This window comes from Martes martes (assembly GCF_963455335.1).
Source record: "Martes martes genome assembly, chromosome: 7".
Taxonomy (NCBI): Eukaryota; Metazoa; Chordata; class Mammalia; order Carnivora; family Mustelidae; genus Martes; species Martes martes.
In genome coordinates this window covers 70,311,730-70,332,806 of record NC_137894.1, presented here as the reverse complement: position 1 = coordinate 70,332,806, position 21,077 = coordinate 70,311,730, and the positions used below count along the sequence as shown (strand labels likewise).

Sequence of the window (21,077 nt, the reverse complement as noted above, 5' to 3'; positions counted from 1 at the left end):
TAGGTTTATGTATTTAATATTCTCTAGATTATTAAACAAGTCTTTCTAATTTGTATGTTATATGTGATTTTACCTTTATTTTACATCTGGATCTTTCATCTTTAGGGTATTTTTAGCTAGCTGGTTTGATTGGTGTCTTAAATGTAATGGGGTATATGATGGTTTTTGAACATACAGAGTAGTATTTTTAAATACTGTTCTCTGTGCAGCTCCAGGGTTCTTGGAAACATACAGTGGAGTGGGGATGGACTAAGGAGCAGCAGAGCTGGCATCACTACTTAATTTTTTTGTTTGTTTCTTTTAATTTTAAAGCTATCAATCTTTTATTACCCCGCAAAATACAGAAGTACAGTTGACCCTTGAACAACATGGGTTTGGTCTGCCCGGGTCCACTTATATGTGGGGTTTTTGTTTTTGTTTTTATTTTTGTTTTAATGTAAATGTATTTTCTCTTCCTTATGATTTTCTTAGTAACATGTTCTTTAGCTTTGTTTTAAGAATGTAATACAGTACATAACCCATATAATATACAAAATATGTGTTAATCAGCTGTTTATGTTAATGGTAAGGCTTCCAGTCAACAACAAGCTATTAGTAGTTAAGTTTTGGGGAAGCCAAAACTTACATGAAAATTTTCAACTGCAGAGGGTTGGGCGGGGTGGTCAGTGCCCCATAATCCCTCTGTTGTTCAAGGATCAACTATATATAATAAAGTAAAAAAGTAAAAGTCTTTTTCTATATTAGGATTCTATGTAAGATTTGGTTTTACAAAAAAAACAAATTCTGCTTCTTAAAAACTCAAAACCTAGTAAAAGTGCTTTTATTAATTTTCTGTTTTTTCCTATCAGTAAATAAAATGAAAACATAAGAACAATATGTAATAAAGAGCATGATTGTAAGTAGGCAGTTTTGGGAGAAGTTTTATTATTTGCCAAATATGGTCAGCTTTTGTTTGAAAAGTGGTCTATTAATTCAAGAAAAAAATACAGTATTTTTAAATATCACAAATGATTATTTTGACCTTAGGTTCCTCAAAGAAAGACACAATCAGGTTGCTTTGATTTGGATTCTTCATTAGTGCATCTGAAAAGCTTATCATCTCAAAGGTATTTAAAATTCATTTGTACTTGTCACTTAGATGTGTCAGAAATTATGTTCTGTGCTTTCCACAGAGAAAAATACGGCATATTTTTCAGATTCCCTCTGGAAATCTTCTTGTAACTCATAAAATATTAAACTGTGATTCCTGAAGTTACAGGGCAAACCACACCAAAAAGACATGTATCAGAGGTGGTGGAGGAGGTCATCGTTAATCAATAACCCACTATTGGAAATGAGCAGTATCTTAACAATTAACATATTATTTCACATACAATGATTAATGATGAAGAAGGGAGAAAATAAGAAAATGAGTAGCTTGAGTAGCTACTATATATCCATCATCATAATAAACACATTGGTTTTAACACTTAAGTAGATTTGAGTATTTCTGGTCATTTGCCTCCTCCTTCGCCTTACACTTCTTTGCAAAGAAGCCTTGGAAGTGTGTTCCATGTTGACAAGTAATACTCTCATTATTTTCTTTAGTCACATAATTTTGCCTTTGTAGTCTCATTTTTAACTGAAAATGAAGACTGATAAAAAAGACTGTTATATATTTCTAGTAGATGCCACTATGTGATATATTATAAATTCTTTCTTAAAACTTTCTAGGATGTTACTTATATTTTTTTGTCAAATATAACAAAAGACCATAAAATCAAACCAGGATTTTAAACAAAATATCTCATATCTTAAAATTTGGTAGGATTAATTTTTTATCTTATAGCTTAAGTAAAATTAAAATTGATCAAATTCTCCTGCTTTAATTTTGTACAAAAAGTCAGAAAATATTGTGCTTAATGTTTTTATTTGCTGATTTTCTTTTTAATAGTCCTCGACCATGTTTAAACATTGAAGATGATCCAGATATTCATGAAAAACCATTTCTGAGTTCTAGTGCTCCACCTGTAACAAGTCTTAGTCTCTTAGGAAATTTTGAGGTAATGTTTTTCAAAATTATTTTAAGAGTTGGCATTTTTTAACCTTAGATCTAGGGTGTTATTTATGTCATTTGTTTGTGAAAGGGAAATAAATAAACAAATTGTATTTTTCAAATCCTTGAAATCACCTTCTTTCCTTTGCTTTTTCCTTTTCCCCTTCCTTTTTGTAAGAAGCAAAGTTAGAATTGTTGGTAGTGACATCCTAGAACTGGGTACTTTGTAGGAACGATAGAGAACTTAGGTAAAGTGGAGTGAGGTGTCCATTAATAGCTAGAAAAGGGACTTAACCACACCTTACATGGTGGTACTGACTCTAAAACCCAGGAAGGAGGTGGTGGGCTGATAGCAGCCCCTTCACAATCAAGAGGTTGACTTACAAAATCAAACGGTTCTTTGAACTATATTCGCAACTTTGTTATAAATCTAAATCTATTATAAAATAAGATTATTTTTTAAAAATTGAATGGGTAAAGGTTTCCAATAATGTGCTATTTTATTTAATAAGAATATTTCTAGTTAGGATCAACTGTATTATGGGATTAGTTATCCTTGATTAGAAAACAACCTTAAATATTGAAACTAATGTAATATTATGTGCCAAATGCACATCAATAAAAAAAAAGAGAAAGAAGAACAGCCTTAAACGTGAACCTGTAAATGGGGTTTTAAGGATGATTTTAATTGGTGAGTTTTTTATGGGAAAATAATTTAAAATTTGTAGTTTTAATAGCTTCATTGGAATTTTGGTGGTTTAATATATTAAGAATATGCCGTCTTTAAAACTAAATTTTAATTTTTAGGCTATCTTCCAAAGTTTTAAAATGAAAAGACTTAATGGTGAATTGATTTCTTTTCCATGTCACTTTCAAGGTATTACTTCAGAGATGTTGAACTCTGTATTCTCTGTCATTATTTTAAAATTGCATAAGGCTACTGTGAGTGTCAGATGTTCTGCAACCTTTGTATTACAAGAAAATTTGTGAGGGGGAAAAAGAGCATCTGATATGTAAAAACCTTAGGGAAGATGGTTAAAAGATCAGTACACTGGAGGGTACTTGTGCAGATATGCATAGATTTTCACTTGACTTCAGTAGAAAAATACAGAGAGGTTCTGAGACTGTCCAGCTCACAGGTCCTTTTTAATTTATACAAGTCCTGTGTTTCAAGAGTTCATTCCTTTTTATTGCCACAATATGGATATAGCACAATTTGTTTATTCATTTACATCACTCTAGACCTTTGGGTTCTTTGTTTCCAGTTTTGGCCTATTACACATAAAACTGCTGTGAGGGTACCTGGGTGGCTCCAGTTGCTGAAGCATCTGACTCTTGATTTCAGCTCAGATCATGATCTCAGGGTCATGCGATTGAGCCCTGCATGGATCCTGCTTAAGATTCTCTCTCTTCCTTTCCCACTGCCCATCTCCACTTCACCCCACACCACACATTGGTGCATTCTCTCTAAAAAAAAATAAATAAATAAAATTAAAAATAAAGCTGCTGTGAATATCATGACCTGAGCCAAAGGCAGATGCTTAACTGAATGAGCCACCCAGGCACCTCAATTTTGTCCAATTTATTATTTTCTTTCATAGATCTTGATTTTGATGTTGTATCTGAAAAAGCTTTTCCTAGGGGCCCCTGGGTGGCTCAGTGGGTTAAAGCCTCTGCCTTCAGCTCAGGTCATGATCCCAGGGTCCTGGGATCGAGCCTCGCATCGGACTCTCTGCCTGCCTCTCTGCCTACCTGTGATCTCTGTCCGTCAAATAAATAAATAAAATCTTTAAAAAAAAATTTTTTTTCTAACCCAGGTCTTCTCAGCCTTGGCACAGTTGATATGTGAGCCAGATAATTCTTTGTTATGTGATCTGTTTCAAGCATTGTAGGATATTTAGCAGAATCCTTGGCCTTTAACCATTACAGTCCAGTACCACTATCTGCCCCTCCCTCCAGTTGTAGCAGTTAAAAAAAAAGTCTCTGAACACTGACATATGTCCCTGGTTGTGAACTACTTACCTAATCCAAAGTCAGGAAACTTTTTTTCTAGACATCTTATTGTTTCAGCTTTTGCGTCTAGTTCTCTGATCCATTTTGAGTTAATATTTATATATGACACGAAGTTTATAATCAACTGTTTGATTTTTATGAACATGAATGTCATATTATTCTAGTCTTGACATGAATTAATTTGAGTTGTCTAACATGTTATCCTTTCTCAAAATTGCTGTCACCATTCTAGTTCCTTTTACCTTCTTCATGTAAATTTTATCTTTTTTTTTTTTTTAATTTGATAGACAGGGATCACAAGTAGGCAGAGAGGCAGGCAGAGAGAGGAAGGGAAGCAGAAGCAGGCTCCTCACTGAGCAGAGAGCCTGATGCAGGGCTTGATCCCAGGACCCTGGGATCATGACCTGAGCCGAAGGCAGAGAGGCTTTAACCCACTGAGCCACCCAGGCACCCCTCTTCATGTAAATTTTAGAGTTAGCTTAATCTGTTTCTACAAAACAGGATACTGGGGGCTCCTGGGTGGCTCAGTGGGTTAAAGCCTCTGCTTTCGGCTCAGGTCATGATCCCAGGGTCCTGGGATCGAGCCCCACATCGGGCTCTCTGCTCAGCGGGGAGCCTGCTTCCCTCCTCTCTCTCTCTGCCTGCCTCTCTGTCTACTTGTGAGCTCTCTCTGTCAAATATATGAATAAAATCTTTTAAAAAAAAAACAGGATACTAAGATTTTGTTTGGATTGCATTGATATAGATCAGTACGTGGAAAATTGACATCTTAAGAATATTAAATATTTTTTAAAAGATTTTATTTTTTTTAGCTTTTTAAATTTTTTATCTTTTTAAAGATTTTGTTTATTTATTTGACAGAGAGACACAGCGAGAGAGGGAACATAAGCAGGAGGAGTGGGAGAGGGAGAAGCAGGCTTCTGGCAGAGCAGGGAGCCCGATGCGGGGCTCAATCCCAGGACCCTGGGATCATGACCTGAGCCGAAGGCAAAAGCTTAATGACTGAACCACCCACACGCCACTAAGATTCTATTTTTAAGTAACCTCTACACCCAGGGTGGGGCTCAAACTTATACCCCTGAGGTCAAGAGTTGCATGTTCTGCCAACTGAGCCAGCCAGGTGCCCCAGAATATTAAATCTTTTCATATCTGAATATAGTGTATCTCTGCATTCATTTAGCTATTCTTTGATTTTTTCATTGATTTTTTTTGTAGTTTTCAGCATGTATATATCTTAAACATACTTTTGTAGATTTATATCTAACTAATCCATGTTTTCAGGTGATATTATAAATTATATTTAAAAGTTTTTTAATTTTCAGGGTTCCTGGGTGGTGCAGTCAGCTGATTGTCCAACTTTTGATTTTTGGCTCAGGCTGAGGTCTCAAGGGCCGTGGGATTGAGACCCGAGACCCTCGTTGGGCTCTACACTCAGCACATAGCCTGCTTAAGATTCTCTTCTTTCTCTGCCATCTCCCTCCCCCTGGTGCATGCTCTTTCCCCTCTCTAAAAAAAATTTTTTTTTTAAAGAAAGGTTTTTAACTTTTAGTCCTTCATTGCTATATATTAAAATACAAGTGATTGTGTGTGTGTGTGTGTGTGTGTGTGTGTGTGTAATTGCCTATGACCTTGCTCAGTTTATTGATTTTATTGATTTTGTTGTTGTTCTTCGGGTTTTTTTTAACATAGATATTCATATCTTCTACAAATTGGGTCAGTTTTATTTCTTATTTTGTAATCCATACCTGTATTTCCTTTTCTTGTTTTGCACTGAGGAGGGTCTAGCATGCGTTGCTAATATATTAAAGTCATTAAAACCTGAATAAAGTCAGAAACTAATATAGGCCATTGGCCTTATCTATAATAACTTTTTATGTGTTCTTCCTATGAAAATATTACCCATCTTTAGATTTATTTTATTTAGGAAATTTTTTTTCAAGATTTTTTTTTTAAGATTTTTTTTATTTGACAGACAGAGATCACAGGTAGGCAGAGAAGCAGGCAGAGAGAGAGGAGGAAGCAGGCCCCCCACTGAGCAGAGATCCCGATGCGGAGCTCGATCCCAGGACCCTGGGATCATGGCCTGAGCCAAAGGCAGACCCAGGCGCCCCTAGGAAATATTTTTGAGTAACTACCATGTGTTGTGCTGTATGCTAGGAGTACAAAGCTAGATAACATTCCTGCCTTACAATATTACAGTCAACTGAGTATATAAGTGATTTATAAACTCAAATAATTATCATCGTAAAAGAAATTAACTCAGTCCTCCCATATCCACTCGGTGCTAAAGGAACTGAGGAAAGCTTTACTGAGAAACTGTCACTTGAGCTTAGTTACAAAAGATGAGTAGGAATTTGTCCAGTAAATTTGCATGAGGAGTGGGAAGGGATTTTAGACAGGGAACTACATTTGCGAAAGTAGCAACAGAATATGATGATGTTGGAAAGCATCAGCTAGAGTTGGAGCATGAGACTCTGTCCAAGTGGGAAGAGAGGAGTCAAGAAATCTAGGGTAGGACTTACATGCCATGCTAGGAAGATTTGACTTGATCTAATAGCAGGAAGCATGAGGTTTTGTCTAGTAGGTGATATAATACCTTTTGTTTGTTTGTTTGTAGAAAAACAACTCTGCCGGTAATACAAAGGATACACTAGAGTAGGAAGGACTTAATTAGAAGATGTACTTGTTCAGAGGAGAGGTTGTGAGGGTCTGAGCTAGGTTAATGGTGGTAGGGAAGAGAGTTGCAGCCATGAGACTGAGTGGTCAAATCACAGAATATGCATTGGATTGATTGCAGGGCAGAAGGGAGGTTAGAAGCTTGGTTATAACATAGGTCTTTTGTTCTTAGCTTTTTGATTGGGAATTTCAGAATTGCTAATGTCACAGTTTGAACTTTACAGTACACAAACTATCAGGCTCGTGATGGCTTCCAGTGTTCCTTTTTTCCCAGACGGCTACTGTATCAAAGATATGGTACTCAAATTTCATGATAAATGTATATACGTATGATATATGTATATAAATGAGAGCTTGTGAAAAGTTTAAAATGTTTTTCATACCTAGCAAGATAGCACTAAATTGTTAAAAGTGATTTTCAGCAAGTGAGCTTGAAAGAAATGAAAAAAAAAAGAAACTTTTTTATTTGTATTTCTGGGGTTCTGGGGAGGAGGGATTTATTTATTTATTTATTACTTATTTATTTGAGAGAGAGAGCATGAGCAGAGAGATAGAAAATCTCAAGCTGACTTGACATGGGGCTTGATCTCACAAACATGAGATCATAACCTGGGCTGGAACTAAGAGTTGGAAGTTTAACCAACTGCACCACCAAGACACCCTTTATTTCTGTGCTTTTAAGTTTTTCTCCAATGTTAAAGACAAGTTAAACTATAAAACATACGTCACATATAATGTTATTTTTTAAAGAAGGAATTATTTTTCAGTTGAAGTTTCAGGTACTTGGCTCTCTCTTTGCATATGACCTATTAACAAGATTTAAAGTGCTTCTCTGTGGCTAGTACCTTGTGGATAGGCTCTCTGAAGAGTAAGAAAATTTCTGATATTATATCTTCTCTGTTAGAACATATTTTTATTTACAGAGATTAAGAATAACATATTAAACAATTAGGTTTAACTAATGGTGAAGTTTAAGGATAGTTAAGTGTGAGTTGGAATAGTGAGAGGAGGCCAAACTTCATACAATGGTAGAAGATTGATGGGGGACAAGTTGATGACAGGTCTGATAAACTTATGAAGTGAGGACACGGAAATGTTAGCCACCTTATTTGTTTGTTTGTTCTATGTTTGACTTGTCATTCTTTTCTTTTCTTTTCTTTTTTTTTTTTTAAGTAGGCTTCAGGAGCACCTGGGTGGCTGTTGGTTAAGTGGCTGCCTTCAGCTCAGGTCGTGATCTTAGCATCCTGGGATGGAGCCCTGCATTGGGCTCCCTGCTCAGCAGGGAGTCGCTTCTGTCTCTGCCCCTTCCCCCTGCTCCTGTGCTCGCTCTCTCTGTCTCTCTCTCAAATAAATAAAAATAAAATCTTTAAAAAAATTAAAATAAAATAACATAGGTTTCATGCCCAGCATGAAGCCCAGTGTAGGGCTTGAACTCATGACCCTGAGATCAAGAGCTGAGTTGAGCTCATGAGTGGGATATTTAATGGACTGAGCCACCAAGGTGCTCCTATTTAATTTGATTTTAATTTCAGTGTAATAAACAATGTAATGTAATGTTTTCTAATTGCTGTGACTAGGACTTCCAGTACTATGTTGAATAAAAGTGAAAGTGGACATCCTTTTCTTTCTCCTGACCTTGGGGGATTTCCCCTTTAAGTATGGTGTTCACTGTGGGGTTTTCATAGATAGCCTTTATTATGTTGAGGTATGGTCCCTCTAATCCTACTTTGTTGAGGGCCTTTATTATGAATGGATGTTTTTCTGTGTCTATTGAAATGGTCCTATGGTTTTTATCTTTCTCTTATTGAAGTTATGCATCACATTAATTGATTTGCAAGTATTAAAGCCACATTTGCATCCCTGGAATAAATCTACTTGATTGTGGTGAATGATATTTTTTAATGTGTTGTTGGATTCTGTTTGAGTAGCAACCATATTTTTTTAGTACCAGAAAGCGTGATAATGTATTTCTTTAAATGAAAAACAGACAAAAAACAGGATGTGTGTCAACTTCTAAAATTTATTTCTTAAAAATTTTGTCTTCCAGGAATCTGTCTTAAACTATCGGTTAGACCCTCTTGGCATTGTTGATGGTTTCACTGCTGAGGTAGGGGCAAGTGGTGTTTTCTGCCCCACACATTTGACTCTTCCCGTTGAAGTGTCATTCTACAGTGTTTCAGATGATAATGCTCCCTCTCCTTATATGGCAAGTATTTTAAAAATTGTCTTAGTCTGCTAAAATCAACCAATTTAATGACAAATGTCTTTAAAGAGATTTAAGACTGCTTTCTCGCAATGCTGGAAACAAAGCATTTCCTAAGAGAAAACTAAAGGCTGAATGAGACTAAAATACCAGCATGTTACCTCACAATCATTGAATATTCCATCAAAAACTAATGATGTACTACTATATGTTGGCTAACTGAACATAATTTTTAAAATGTTACCTCACAACTTCTTTTTCAGCTAGTTCTAACAACAAATTTCCTCTTTTGCATTTGAGGCTCTGCTGAAAATTTACTTGTTTTTATGTGATTTGAAAAAATGAAAAACTATTAGTGACACTATAATTTCATATCTTGCTGAGTTCACACAAATTCTCAAGTGCTTACTGTGCACCCTGGTCCCACAAGTGTTGCCTTCCCACGTGATCATCTCAGGAAGATTTAGTTAACAATTTGGTGAAGTAAGTCTTCTGTGAGACCCTTTTACTACCCCCTTTCTTCTATTTGTTTTGAGACTATTTTTTTTTAATCCTAGAGTTGATTTCTAATCCTAGCTATTTCTGTTTCCATACGTATGTTATAACGGGGTGAGTAAGATAGCCAAGGGTAATTTAGAGCAGTTTTGAGCCTTATGATCCTATGATTTCATCTTTCCTGTTTTTGTTTTTGTTCTTGATTACTGAGGATAAAACAAGCCTTCAACTGCAAAAATGAGACAGGGTCCAAGAGTATGTTTAGTTTCAGCACTTTACAAAAAACAAAGATGGAGAGGAGACTAGCAGTGCAAGTCTATAAGAAGTTTACAGTAGTGGTATCAAATAGGGAGTCAGATATGTGTTTTCATGTTAGGTCTTATTTTGAGAAATACAAATTGCTGTAGTTACAGAAGTTTACAGCTCCGGCCTCACTACTTAAATTTCCTAGCTTATCACATGACCCTATTAATTCCTCTCCTAATAGCCCTCTCCCCAACCTTCTAGATTGTCAAGGACTAAAAGCTGTAAAAAGGGAATTCTGTGCAATTAAGAAACAACAGAGGAAATGAAATTACACATTTTGGGGGACCTGAATATAGCCTGTTCATTATTGGTCCAGTTTGCTCAAGGAAAATTATTTTAGTCTTACTGCATTCTAAGGGTGAATTTTTTTTTTTTAAGATTTTATTTATTTATTTGAGAGAGAGCAAGTGAAAGAGAGCATGAGCAGGGGGAAGAGCAGAAGGAGAGAGAGAAGCAGACTCTACACTGAACAGGGAGCCTGACACTGGGCTCAGTTCTAGTACCCTGGTACCGTGACCTGAGCCAAAAACAGGTGTTCAACTGACTGAGCCACCCAGGTGTCCCTGAAAATTTTATTTAAGAGCATGACCAGTGTTTCATACTTTTATTTAAAAACAGCATCGTGGTGTCTGCTCATTTATTCGGGTTTTCTTTCCCCAATAACATTTACAATTATGGATCATAGTCATAAAGATGCACAACAGTAACTATTATCTAAAACAAAGACCCGGGGTGCCTGGGTGGCTTAATTGGTTAAGCGTCTGCCTTTGGCTCAGATCATGATCCCAGCATCCTGGGATCGAGCCCCACATTCGGCTCCTGGCTCAGCAGGGAGTCTGCTGCTGCCTCTCCCTCTGCATCTCCCCTTGCTCATGCTCATGCTCGCTCGCTCGCTCGCTCTCTCGCTCTCTCTCTGTATCTTTCTGTCTCAAATAAATAAATAAAATCCTTTAAAAAATTAAAAATAAAACAAAGACCCATTCCTTCACAAACCTGCCCAGTTATCACAAAGCCACCTGATATTCATTTACCATGGAAAGATGTATCTACTTTTCCAGTATAATTTTGAAAAAATAACAGCTAATTTTGGATAACTAGTAACATGGAAAGTACAACTGATGTAAGTTCAGTATCAGAATAAATGTATCATTCTGGAGTGCTTACGATATTCAGATAGAACTATAAAAGGTATCCATTTTGCTTTACCAGGACATCAACAAGTCTCATCAGTTTCACATATTCTATTGACGCTTAGTAATACGGAATGGAAATGTAAGGTCTACAATATTGTAATCTGTCATAATGTACAAAGTCCCCAGTGACTGTTAGGATGACTTAGAAACAAGATAAAAGAACAAATGGCTGGAAATCAGCTCAAGTAAATATCTTTGAGTGAAATTTACAAGCAAGAGAGAATTTGAACTCTGCTTTTAAAAAGCAGACCAGCATTAATCTTTTATTTTAGCTGACATCTAAAACACATAGCATTAAGAGATACAAGGTTTTGTCACTTTGTCTCCAGAAAGTACACACAAATGATTATAGCTTTTGATATGGAAAGGGTATGAATCAGTTTATTGAGGTGGCTTAGTCTGTCCTTTAAGAATCCCTGACTTGCTGTTCTCTGATAATATTCTTCAGTAAACTTCCCATTATGTAATTACATTTTTTCTAGGTTATTTTATTCATTAGGAATGGGTTCCTTTTGTAAATGACCTAGTTCAAATCTTAGACCACAAATCTTTCCTACTAAATAAAATTAATCTTGTTTCTTCAGGGATTCTTATTTACATTTGGTAATTTAGTGTATTTTCAAAGGATTGATCACATTTTGACAAGATAGTATATATCACAGACCTTCAGAACTGAGACACCTTGGGATCTCTCATCACAAATAACACAAATGACTCATAAACATATAATTTGGCACAAGGACTGAAAATTCTGTCTTTGTGGTGTAGAAGTGGTACAGGATTTTTTCGTTAAATAATCACTTAAAGATTAGCTCAAAGCCACATAATCTCTCTCCAATTTGGGCATCAGTGGTAAAAATGTTATCCAACTGCTACATAACAATATTTCACTGTTTAGAAACTATTGAATGGTGGAACCAGGTAAACTGTTCTAAGAAATGTATGCCAGTGGTAAATTCATGGTATGACTTCAATTATCATCATATTAACAGGACCATATATATTATTTTTTTGTATTTGTAATTCACCAAATTAAGATAAACTTCTTTTAGTTTTACTTATTGCGTAGTCTCTATAGCAGAGTAATCTGAGGAGTTTTTGTGTGTGATTTTGACCCAACTTAGTTTACCTTAACCTTCCTATTCCATTCTATAATGCCAGAAAAAAAATGTATTTTTCTTCTTTATGTTCAACACTGTAATTTTTTATAGGTAGATTCATTAATATGGGGACCAACTAAAATAATGAAATTATTAAAATATAACAAACAATAAATTAGTAATAATACTAATGAAATTCCACATAATTTCCCAGTTTGTATCTAAAATTCCTAATTTACGAATGCCCCTATTGGTCTTACATTGCTTAGAAATAGTTGTAAAGTGTTGGCACATACTATAAGGTTTAAAAAATATACATACCGTCTTTATAAATTGATTTAGTTACTGTTACCATGTTCTGAGAGCTATTAAAGTTAATAAAGGAATAAAGCTATTAAAGGAAAAAAATATAGTCTTTTTTTTTTTTAAGATTTTATTTATTTATTTGAGAGAGAGAGCGTGAGAAGGAGGAGGGTCAGAGGGAGAAGCAGACTCCCCTCTTGAGCAGGGAGCCTGATACAAGACTCCATCCTGGGACTCCAGGATCATGACCTGAGCTGAAGGGAGTTGCTTAACCAACTGACCCACCCAGGCGCCCCTAAATATAGTCTTTATAGTAGTTTTTGCCCCACCAGTTCTCTTAAATGTATTTAGGGGAAGGTAGCAAGGAAAATGGCAATGTTGCTTATAGCAATGTGATTATAAAGATAGCTATTATTTGGTTATATTCTACTTTCTTTTTCTGGAACTAGGAAGAAGAGGGGCATTATATACCATAGCTTTTTTTCACATAAACCAGATTGTAAGAGAAAAATTGTTTAAAGCTTCATTACTGCTTTGGTTAGGAATGCAGTTTGTTGATAGGCTTTTTTTCATGCTTTAAATGACCATGTGGTAAATCAGATTAGACAAGAACAACCTATGTCCTTTCAGTGACCATTTCCACGAATATTTCCTAATATTAATGTGTTAATTTAATAGTCTGAGGTTGGCACTCGACTCACATAGCAGAGTCTGGCCCTCCTTTTTATGTTTGCATGCTTTTTTCACCCTCCAACCCTGGTCTGTCTTACAAATAACAGAGATGTTTGATGGGACAGTCCTGTTTTATATTTACTTCTACTGAAGTTCGACATGTTTTGGCATGTACAATATAAAATGTTGGGATATGAAATGTAGAACATGCAATTATTCTATTTAACTACTTGAAACTGTTACCCCAGTTAAATGAATCAGCCTTCCTTTCTGAAAGCTATCTAAGAATTAAATATCACAATTACCACCTGTAGTCATTTGGTCATCTTGCTTATCTAGGAACTTTCACATGTGCAATTCTAGCTTTCCTTGTTTTAATTTATGCTTGTTTGCTGTCATTTGGGCTTCTGTAGTGACTAGAACATGCTTCTCAGAAAACGACTAATATAGAATGGTAGTACTTCTCAAACTTTAATGTACATATGATATCATCTGGGGGATCTTAAAATACAGCTTTGATTTGGTCGGTCTAGGGAGAATCATAAATTGTACATTTCTAAGACGTTTACAGGTGAGTCTGATGATGCTGGTCTGTCTGTAGTCAGAAATCCATATATTAATTTAACTCACCAACTGAAGAATTAACTTCACTGTTGGCTAAGACTTAGACCCTTCTGCATTCCTGACTTCTTATATGTCCAAAGAACAGTAAATTGATTGCTTCTTCATTTCCATCCTCCCATGTGATGACAAGGGAATAATCCCATCTTCTCCCTTACTTCCTTTTCAGTCAAGGAGCTTCTTATTTCTGTATTTTATATCTTAATATAAATTTCAAGCAGTGTAATGTTATATATTATTCATTGCAACATCTCAGGAAGAACAGTAAATCCTTTTTGGACCCTCACTGTTCTGTACTCAGAATGTACCTATTGATGGGGAATATTTTTGCATACAAGTAAAATTCTAAAATGTTAGTAATTACATGGTTTATTATTTTTAGTCTTTTATTTACATGTGCATCAGTTTGTACTCAATTTGTCTTCTTTTATTTCAAGGGTGTGATTACTTTAGAGTCCCTTGGTAAAAGGGGTTATCGAGTACCTCCTTCAGGAACAATACAAGTGGTATGTGTTTTATAGCCTACAATTGCAATAATCATTCTCTCACATACATATAGAACTTAGCCCTTTCTCCTGCTACTGCTGCTGCAACAACTTTGGTAAGTAACAGTGGGGCTGCAGCTTTCTTTGGAGTTTCCCTGCTCTGCCCCAGGAATGGCCATGTGGGGACCTTCATAAAAGGAAAGCATAAATAATCTAATGAAGGTGAATGCTTTAGAAAAATAGTATATACCAGTTTATGTAACTTGAATAGAGCTATTTTCAGTGTAATTAGAACTAACATTACTAGTGCCTTCTATTTAATATAATTAGCCAGACTGAGATTGACCTATTTCAAAGAAGACCTCAACTATTAGTATTGCTTTGGCAGGAAACCACGGAAGACAAAATTATATGATCCCAAGTGTAATAATTTCTAAGTTAATCTACTAAGATGGTTACACAAAGTAGAAATGTAGTCTGACTGGTATGAGTGCAGAGAAGGCACCCTCTCTTTTGGTCTAGGTGTTGATGTAGTTTTGGCTCAGGAAAATTCCTCTAGCCCAGAGCAGTCATTCATCATTGGTCTTGCATTCTCAGAAGACTTATTTGTTATCAAGGTCAGTTTGTGATTGAGTTCATCTCCAAGTCAGACCCTGGATAATCCTGCAGGCCCAGAAGTCTATTTTCCAAAGCTGGCGCTTGCAGACTAAAAAGAATCTAATTGATATTTGTTGGTTATAACTCAATAGAGCTGAAATTTAAAAAGGAAAAAAAAATCTAGCTAAGTTCCTTACACTCAGGATCTGGTCTAATTCAGTAATCCTTCTTATTGATGCCTTTTGGCCTCAATGTGATCAGTGTTTCACCAGATTTTACTCATCACCATTGTTCAAATACAGCAAGGAGTCTGTATATTTATTTCCTGTCTCACAGGGATGAAACACAGTACTATGTAATATGTATGTGTGCATATAATGCAGTATATACTCGTATATAAATTTTACCAAGAAAGAATCACTGCATATTAAAGTAATACTTCTATGTTAAATGCATTTCTTGAACTAAAATGAGTGATAATCTTCTCGTTCTCTCACCTCTGGCTATGTAGTTCGTGTGACAGAATAGGTCACTGGAAAGCTAGCTGTCAGTTGTCATAATAATGAGGCATAAACCCAGAGGCAGCATATTCATACCTCTTGTTTGAGAACAGCCAACTTTTAAAATGATTAATTTTAAATCTGAAACTTAGGTATGTCTTTCATTCCTTATATAGTTTAATTATGTATAAACATGGTTTGAACTCCTGGCTTGCTAGTTGTTGTGGTTCTTGAATGTATTAGCCTTAATCTTAAGACTCACTAGATTTCAAAAGTTGGATCATAATATTGATATATTTCTCATTTTGATTCAGTGAGTGATGTCCAGTGCCACGGATGAGCTTCTGAAAGCATGGGCACCAAGTTACCTATTGATGTGTTGGTAATTTGGTTAAAGTCAGATCAGCAGCTTGGGATCTTGTTTAAAAATTAGTACTTTAAAAAAAATAATATTCCTTCAATTATTAATAGCCATGTATCAGTTGAATTTAATTCAGTCTTCACTACGGATACGTATTTTGGTCTATTATGGTATTGGTGATTTTTTAAAAGTTTAGTGTCACTACAGTTTTTGTAATGAATCCAACTGTAAGAACATGAAGTATTATTCATCCTACTTTGTAACTAATAATAATGAACTTTATTTTCTAAACTCAGAAAAATTTCCAAATAAGGAAATTTCTCCTTTTTGAGAACACATTTTTAATTTTATATAACTATATGTACCTAATATACCAAAAAGTCTGGTTTTACCCAGCTATTTTTAAATTTTTCTATTTACTCACCATTAAAAATGTAAGGAAAATTAAAATTCTGAGTATTTTGCAGTTGACACACTTTAATAAAGCTAATGTTTGAAATAAGTGAACTGGAATGTTTTAATCCAGTAAGGGTGTATTTTGCTTACTTTAGTGGAAGCATTTCTTAAAATCTGAACAAAGAGTAAAAGCTATGTATTGTCTAATATGAAATTTGTGACTAAAAATTTTGATTTGTTACAGGATTTTATATTATTGGGAAATAAAAAATTGAAACTTTTTTTTTAATTGAATATCACTTCATAAACTTTTAAGATGTCATTAACTTTAGTTCCCAAAACTGAATTATATCCACTGGGATTAACTTTTAAAAAAACTTTTATTATTGGCACAATCATTTTGCATCAAATCAACAAACCACTTTTTAAAGAATAATTTTTATGTTGTTTCTTCAGACCTTATTTAATCCTAATAAGACTGTGGTGAAGATGTTTGTTGTGATATATGACTTACGAGATATGCCAGCCAATCATCAGACATTCCTTCGACAAAGAACTTTTTCTGTACCTGTTAAACAAGAAATGAAGAGAACTGTTAATAAAGAGAATATCCGACATGCAGAGGAACGGTTATTACGCTACCTCATACATCTGAGGTAATGTTTCAAATAAATAGGAAAGTACGTTACTAAAGAAGAACTTCAAAATTTTAGTTTATTTTAACACCTGTCACTCTGACTAGACCAGTGTCCTTTGGAATTTGCTTAATTTGGAAACTTTTTATATGCCAAGATGCAGAAAACACATAGCGTATCTTTCTGCAGTCATTGTTACTTGTTGAATTAGGAGAGTTTTCATTTATAGCAATGTAACATAGGGGCGCCTGGGTGGCTCAGTGGGTTAAGTCTCTGCCTTCAGGTCATGATCTCAGGGTTCTGGGAGCAAGCCCCAAATCGGGCTCTTGCTCAGCGGGGAGCCTGCTTCCTTCTCTCTGCCTGCCTCTCTGCCTGCTTGTGATCTCTCTCTCTGTCAGATAAATAAATAAAATCTTTTTAAAAAATTATGAATGAGGGGGGCGCCTGGGTGGCTCAGTGGTTTAAAGCCTCTGCCTTCGGCTCGGGTCGTGGTCCCAGGGTCCTGGGATCGAGCCCCGCATCGGGCTCTCTGCTCGGTGGTGAGCCTGCTTCTTCCTCTCTCTCTGCCTGCCTCTCTGCCTACTTGTGATCTCTGTCAAATGAATAAATAAAATCTTGAAAAAAAAATTAAAAATTATGAATGAGGTATTTTATATCCTTTTATTGTAAATGTTTGAAATTAAACAGAGATTTATAGGAACAGCACAACTCAATATGAAGTAGCCACATTTCAGGTGCTCAGTAGCCACATGTGGTTAGTGGCTACTGTATTGGGCAGGGAACATTTTTAACTTTCATTCATTCATTTAACAAGTATTTATGTGTGAGGTATGCTCCTGGGCACTAGGGAAACAACAGTGTGAAAATCTCTGTTCTAAAAGAGTTTATATTCTAGTAATTCCATCAGAAATACCTTTTCCTCCGACTTTTGCTGCCCGGGTCACAGCACTAGGTTGTGAGAAGCTGTTTGCCCTTGAGGTCCAAGTTGCCAGTATTCTGGGACTAGGTTTTCTGCCCTTAAATCCTAGTGTAGCTCTCAGGCAATCAGTAAATCTACTGGTTAATAGAAAGCTGAATAGCCATTTTTTCCTCCCAAGATTTTATTTGTTTGACAGCACAAGCAGGGAGAGCAGTATGCAGAGGGAGAGGGAGAAGCTCTCTTAGCAGAGAGCCCAACATGGGGCTGGATCCCAGGACCCTGGAATCATGACCTGAGCCAAAGGCAGATGCTTAACTGACTGAGCCACCCAGTTGCCCCTGAATAACCTTTTGTTTATAACTCTGTTCTTAGTAATTTTCTGATGCTGTTCATAGTAAGTTCTCAGTCACATCAGCAAAAGTAATTCATTTTAGCCTAACTCCTTGCTCCAAAAGTTGCTATTCCTGAGAAGGAGGTACCTCTCATCCAGGGCCCAGGCAGAAGACCTTTAATCTGCTACTGATGGAGACCACCAGCTATCTTTCAATAGATCTACCTTGTGGTGGTCTAGAATGAATAAATAGTTGTGCACTCAAGTCTCATACTTGAAAAAGTCTAGTACTGCTTAATTGGTACTTTTGCCTTGGGGTCTTCTGCCTGGTGTTCTGAATCCTTGGGACATGTTGAACTGACTCAATGTTTGTTTTTTGGGGGAGGGTTCTTTTTTTAAGATTTTATTTACTTATTTGACAGAGAGAGATCACAAGTAGGCAGAGATGCAGGCAGAGAGAGAGGAGGAAGCAGGCTCCCTGCTGAGCAGAGAGCCTGATGCGGGGCTCGATCCTAGGACCCTGGGATCATGACCTGAGCTGAAGGCAGAGGCTTACCCCGCTGAGCCACCCAGGCACCCCTGTGTTGTTTTTTTCTTTTAAGATTTTATTTATTTGACAGACAGAGATCACAAGAAGCCAGAGAGGCAGGCAGAGAGAGAGAGGGGGAAGCAGGCTCCCTGCTGAGCAGAGAGCCTGATACGGGGTTTGATCCCAGGACCCTAAGATCATGACCCAAGCTGAAGGCAGAAGCTCAACCCACTGAGCCACCCAGGTGCCTCTGGCTCAATGTTTTTAAACCCAACTCTACACTACCTGTTATGTGCCTGATAGGAAGTGTTATGTAGATTGTGGAATAAAAATCTGAAAACAGACTTGGAAGACTTTAAAAAGAGAAATGGTATGAAATAGCAGACTGTAAGAGTAGCACTCAGCCCAATCTAGGATAAGATTCAACTCTCTACACTTCCATTTGATACCATTCCTCTTGAAATTTCACCACCATAGCACTACATAAGCAACATTCACTAAGGTAAACATAAACCACCCCAGCCTTTATAATCCCCACATAGTGATCAGATACTTTAAATGCTATAAAGAAACCTCTTTGGGAAGTATACCACATATGTATGAGTATGTTCTACTTGCTAAAGGTCTCAGTTTGCTCCTTCAGATTAAGAAGGTAAAAAAACTTCAGGCAGAATGGAAGAGTAAGCTGACATTTGGCTCACATACAACTGACCACCAGATGTTTCAGCTAATTTAGGAGTAAAATTCAGAAACCCAAAGAGTATTTCTGCTATGCAAAGGGAAAACGAGAGAGATTAGCACTAAAGAGTATGTTTGTATGCTTGACTAGCTTCCAGACAAGTTTATAGGACAAAAGACTCCAGCCCCTGTATTACATCATAGATATTAGCAGGGTATCGACACAGTTCCATACACAGTTCTGATACCATTTTCATTTCACTACAAACTTTTGTCTTTTTAATGATGGTTAGGCTTTATTTAGCTACTAGCCATTACTAATGATAGCAATAATTCCTCAATACTTGATTATTTTCTGTTGTGACTTTTCAAGTTTGGAATCCTTTTTAATGTACTCAAAATTGGGAGAGGACAAGTTATGTGAAATGGATGTGACTAGAAGATGCTAGGACTGCAGAGCCCAAATGTCGTGTGATTGACTAATGTGAACTGAAACTTGACACTGTAGGTGAGGGAAGGTGCATGTGTTACGGTGTCAGGGATGAAAGTAGGATGGTATGGGAAACAAGCTTTACAGAAAGAAGGGCCTCTGATCATATGAGGAAGAAAGGGAGTGTCGATTGTTCAGGTAGTGAATAATAAGGGAGAAACACTTAACTAGTAGCACAAACTTTGACAATAGAAGATTAAATAAATGTCTTGTTAAAGAGTCACTCAATATTGTAGCAAGACTAATTCTTCCTGCTTTCAAAATTTAAATCCTCAAGTTTGTTTGTTTTAAAAACTCAGTGCCTGCGATGTTGCATCTTTCTGTTTGCTTGTCTGTATAGGTTCCAGAGTTCTAAATCTGGAAAGATCTACCTCCATAGAGATGTACGGCTCCTGTTCTCAAGAAAGTCAATGGAAGTTGATAGCGGTGCTGCATATGAACTCAAATCTTACACTGAATCGCCAACAAACCCTCAGTTTTCACCAAGATGTTGATAAGGAGTGACAATTTAAAGTATTCGCTCAGTACCCAAGTTGGAAAGTAAAAATTAGCGTAGAACGGAGTGTACCGATTAACAACCAGGAGAGTGGATCCTCTCCTATTATCCTGGACCAGTTTTTATTAAAGGATTCCTGGAATGAGATCCACATATTCCAAGTAGACTGGAAACACTCATGTCCTAATAATCCTTTTTGTACTGTTGAAACCACTTCATTGGACATGTTGCAATAGCAAACCAACCCCCCCCAGTTAGATTAGTGTTGACACATTTTATTTCTCAGTTATTTAATATTTAATGTTTTCCTTAATACTCAAGTGATGTTTGTCTCTAGTGTTCTAATGTAGCACAAATCCTATGTAAAATCATACTATGTATTTTTGACATTAATGTTGAAATCCAAAATATATGCACAAATCTTTAATTTTGTGTGATGTGTTTTAAGTACTATTCATTTAATTTATTGAAAATGAGAATGAAATGTTGAGCTTCTTTAAGATTAATGCACTATGCAAGCATGTGTACTTTTTATATCTCCCAGCTCTAGTTTTTACCCCATCCAGGTTGCTGTATCACATACTAGTCCTTTAACATGCTGTTTTGGCAGTGCAATGTGGACTAAGCTGCTTCACATTCCCTTTGCAAGTTCAAATCATTATGCCCATTCATACTCCTTCTAGAACTCCTTATCCCTAAAACAGTTCTATTTTTCCTTAATTACTACTACAGAGGCTTTACATTAAATTGCTGTCCCATGCTAGATAACTTTTGCAAATTGTTGAAAAGAATATGTACTTTGAAAGTAAATTAGTATTTATATTGTAAATATATGCAAAAAACAAAGAAATGTGTATTTGGCTTTTATTTTTAGATGAGGCATTCATGTGATCGAGTGATTTCTGATAGCCATCAGACAGTTTCCATTCTAGCTTTATAGCAGACAAGAGGAGAGGGAAGTTGTCTTGAGCTTCTTCCCCAAGGAAATTTACCACTTTTTAAAAAGTTTTTCTTTTTTTTTTTTAAGATTTTATTTATTTATT

General features: G+C 36.1%; 1 protein-coding gene across 4 annotated transcripts in view; it reads left to right on the top strand.

Moving 5' to 3' along the window:
• Window positions 1-20,870, top strand: part of ATOSA (atos homolog A) — an 81,653-nt gene extending 60,783 nt beyond the window's left edge. For 2 of the 4 annotated variants that reach the window (XR_013967111.1, XR_013967112.1), the window contains exons 8-13: window positions 1,027-1,106; window positions 1,934-2,042; window positions 8,772-8,930; window positions 14,055-14,218; window positions 16,413-16,612; window positions 19,879-20,870. Coding sequence is in view for 2 of the 4 variants with exons in the window: in XM_080808336.1 (XP_080664462.1) it covers window positions 1,027-1,106; window positions 1,934-2,042; window positions 8,772-8,930; window positions 14,055-14,123; window positions 16,413-16,612; window positions 19,879-20,032 (771 nt within the window). In the remaining 2 variants the exon portion in view is untranslated. The remainder of the gene's footprint in view (window positions 1-1,026; window positions 1,107-1,933; window positions 2,043-8,771; window positions 8,931-14,054; window positions 14,219-16,412; window positions 16,613-19,878) is intronic. The other 2 variants (XM_080808336.1, XM_080808335.1) reach the window with 1 other exon arrangement.
• The last annotated feature ends 207 nt before the right edge of the window (window positions 20,871-21,077 follow it).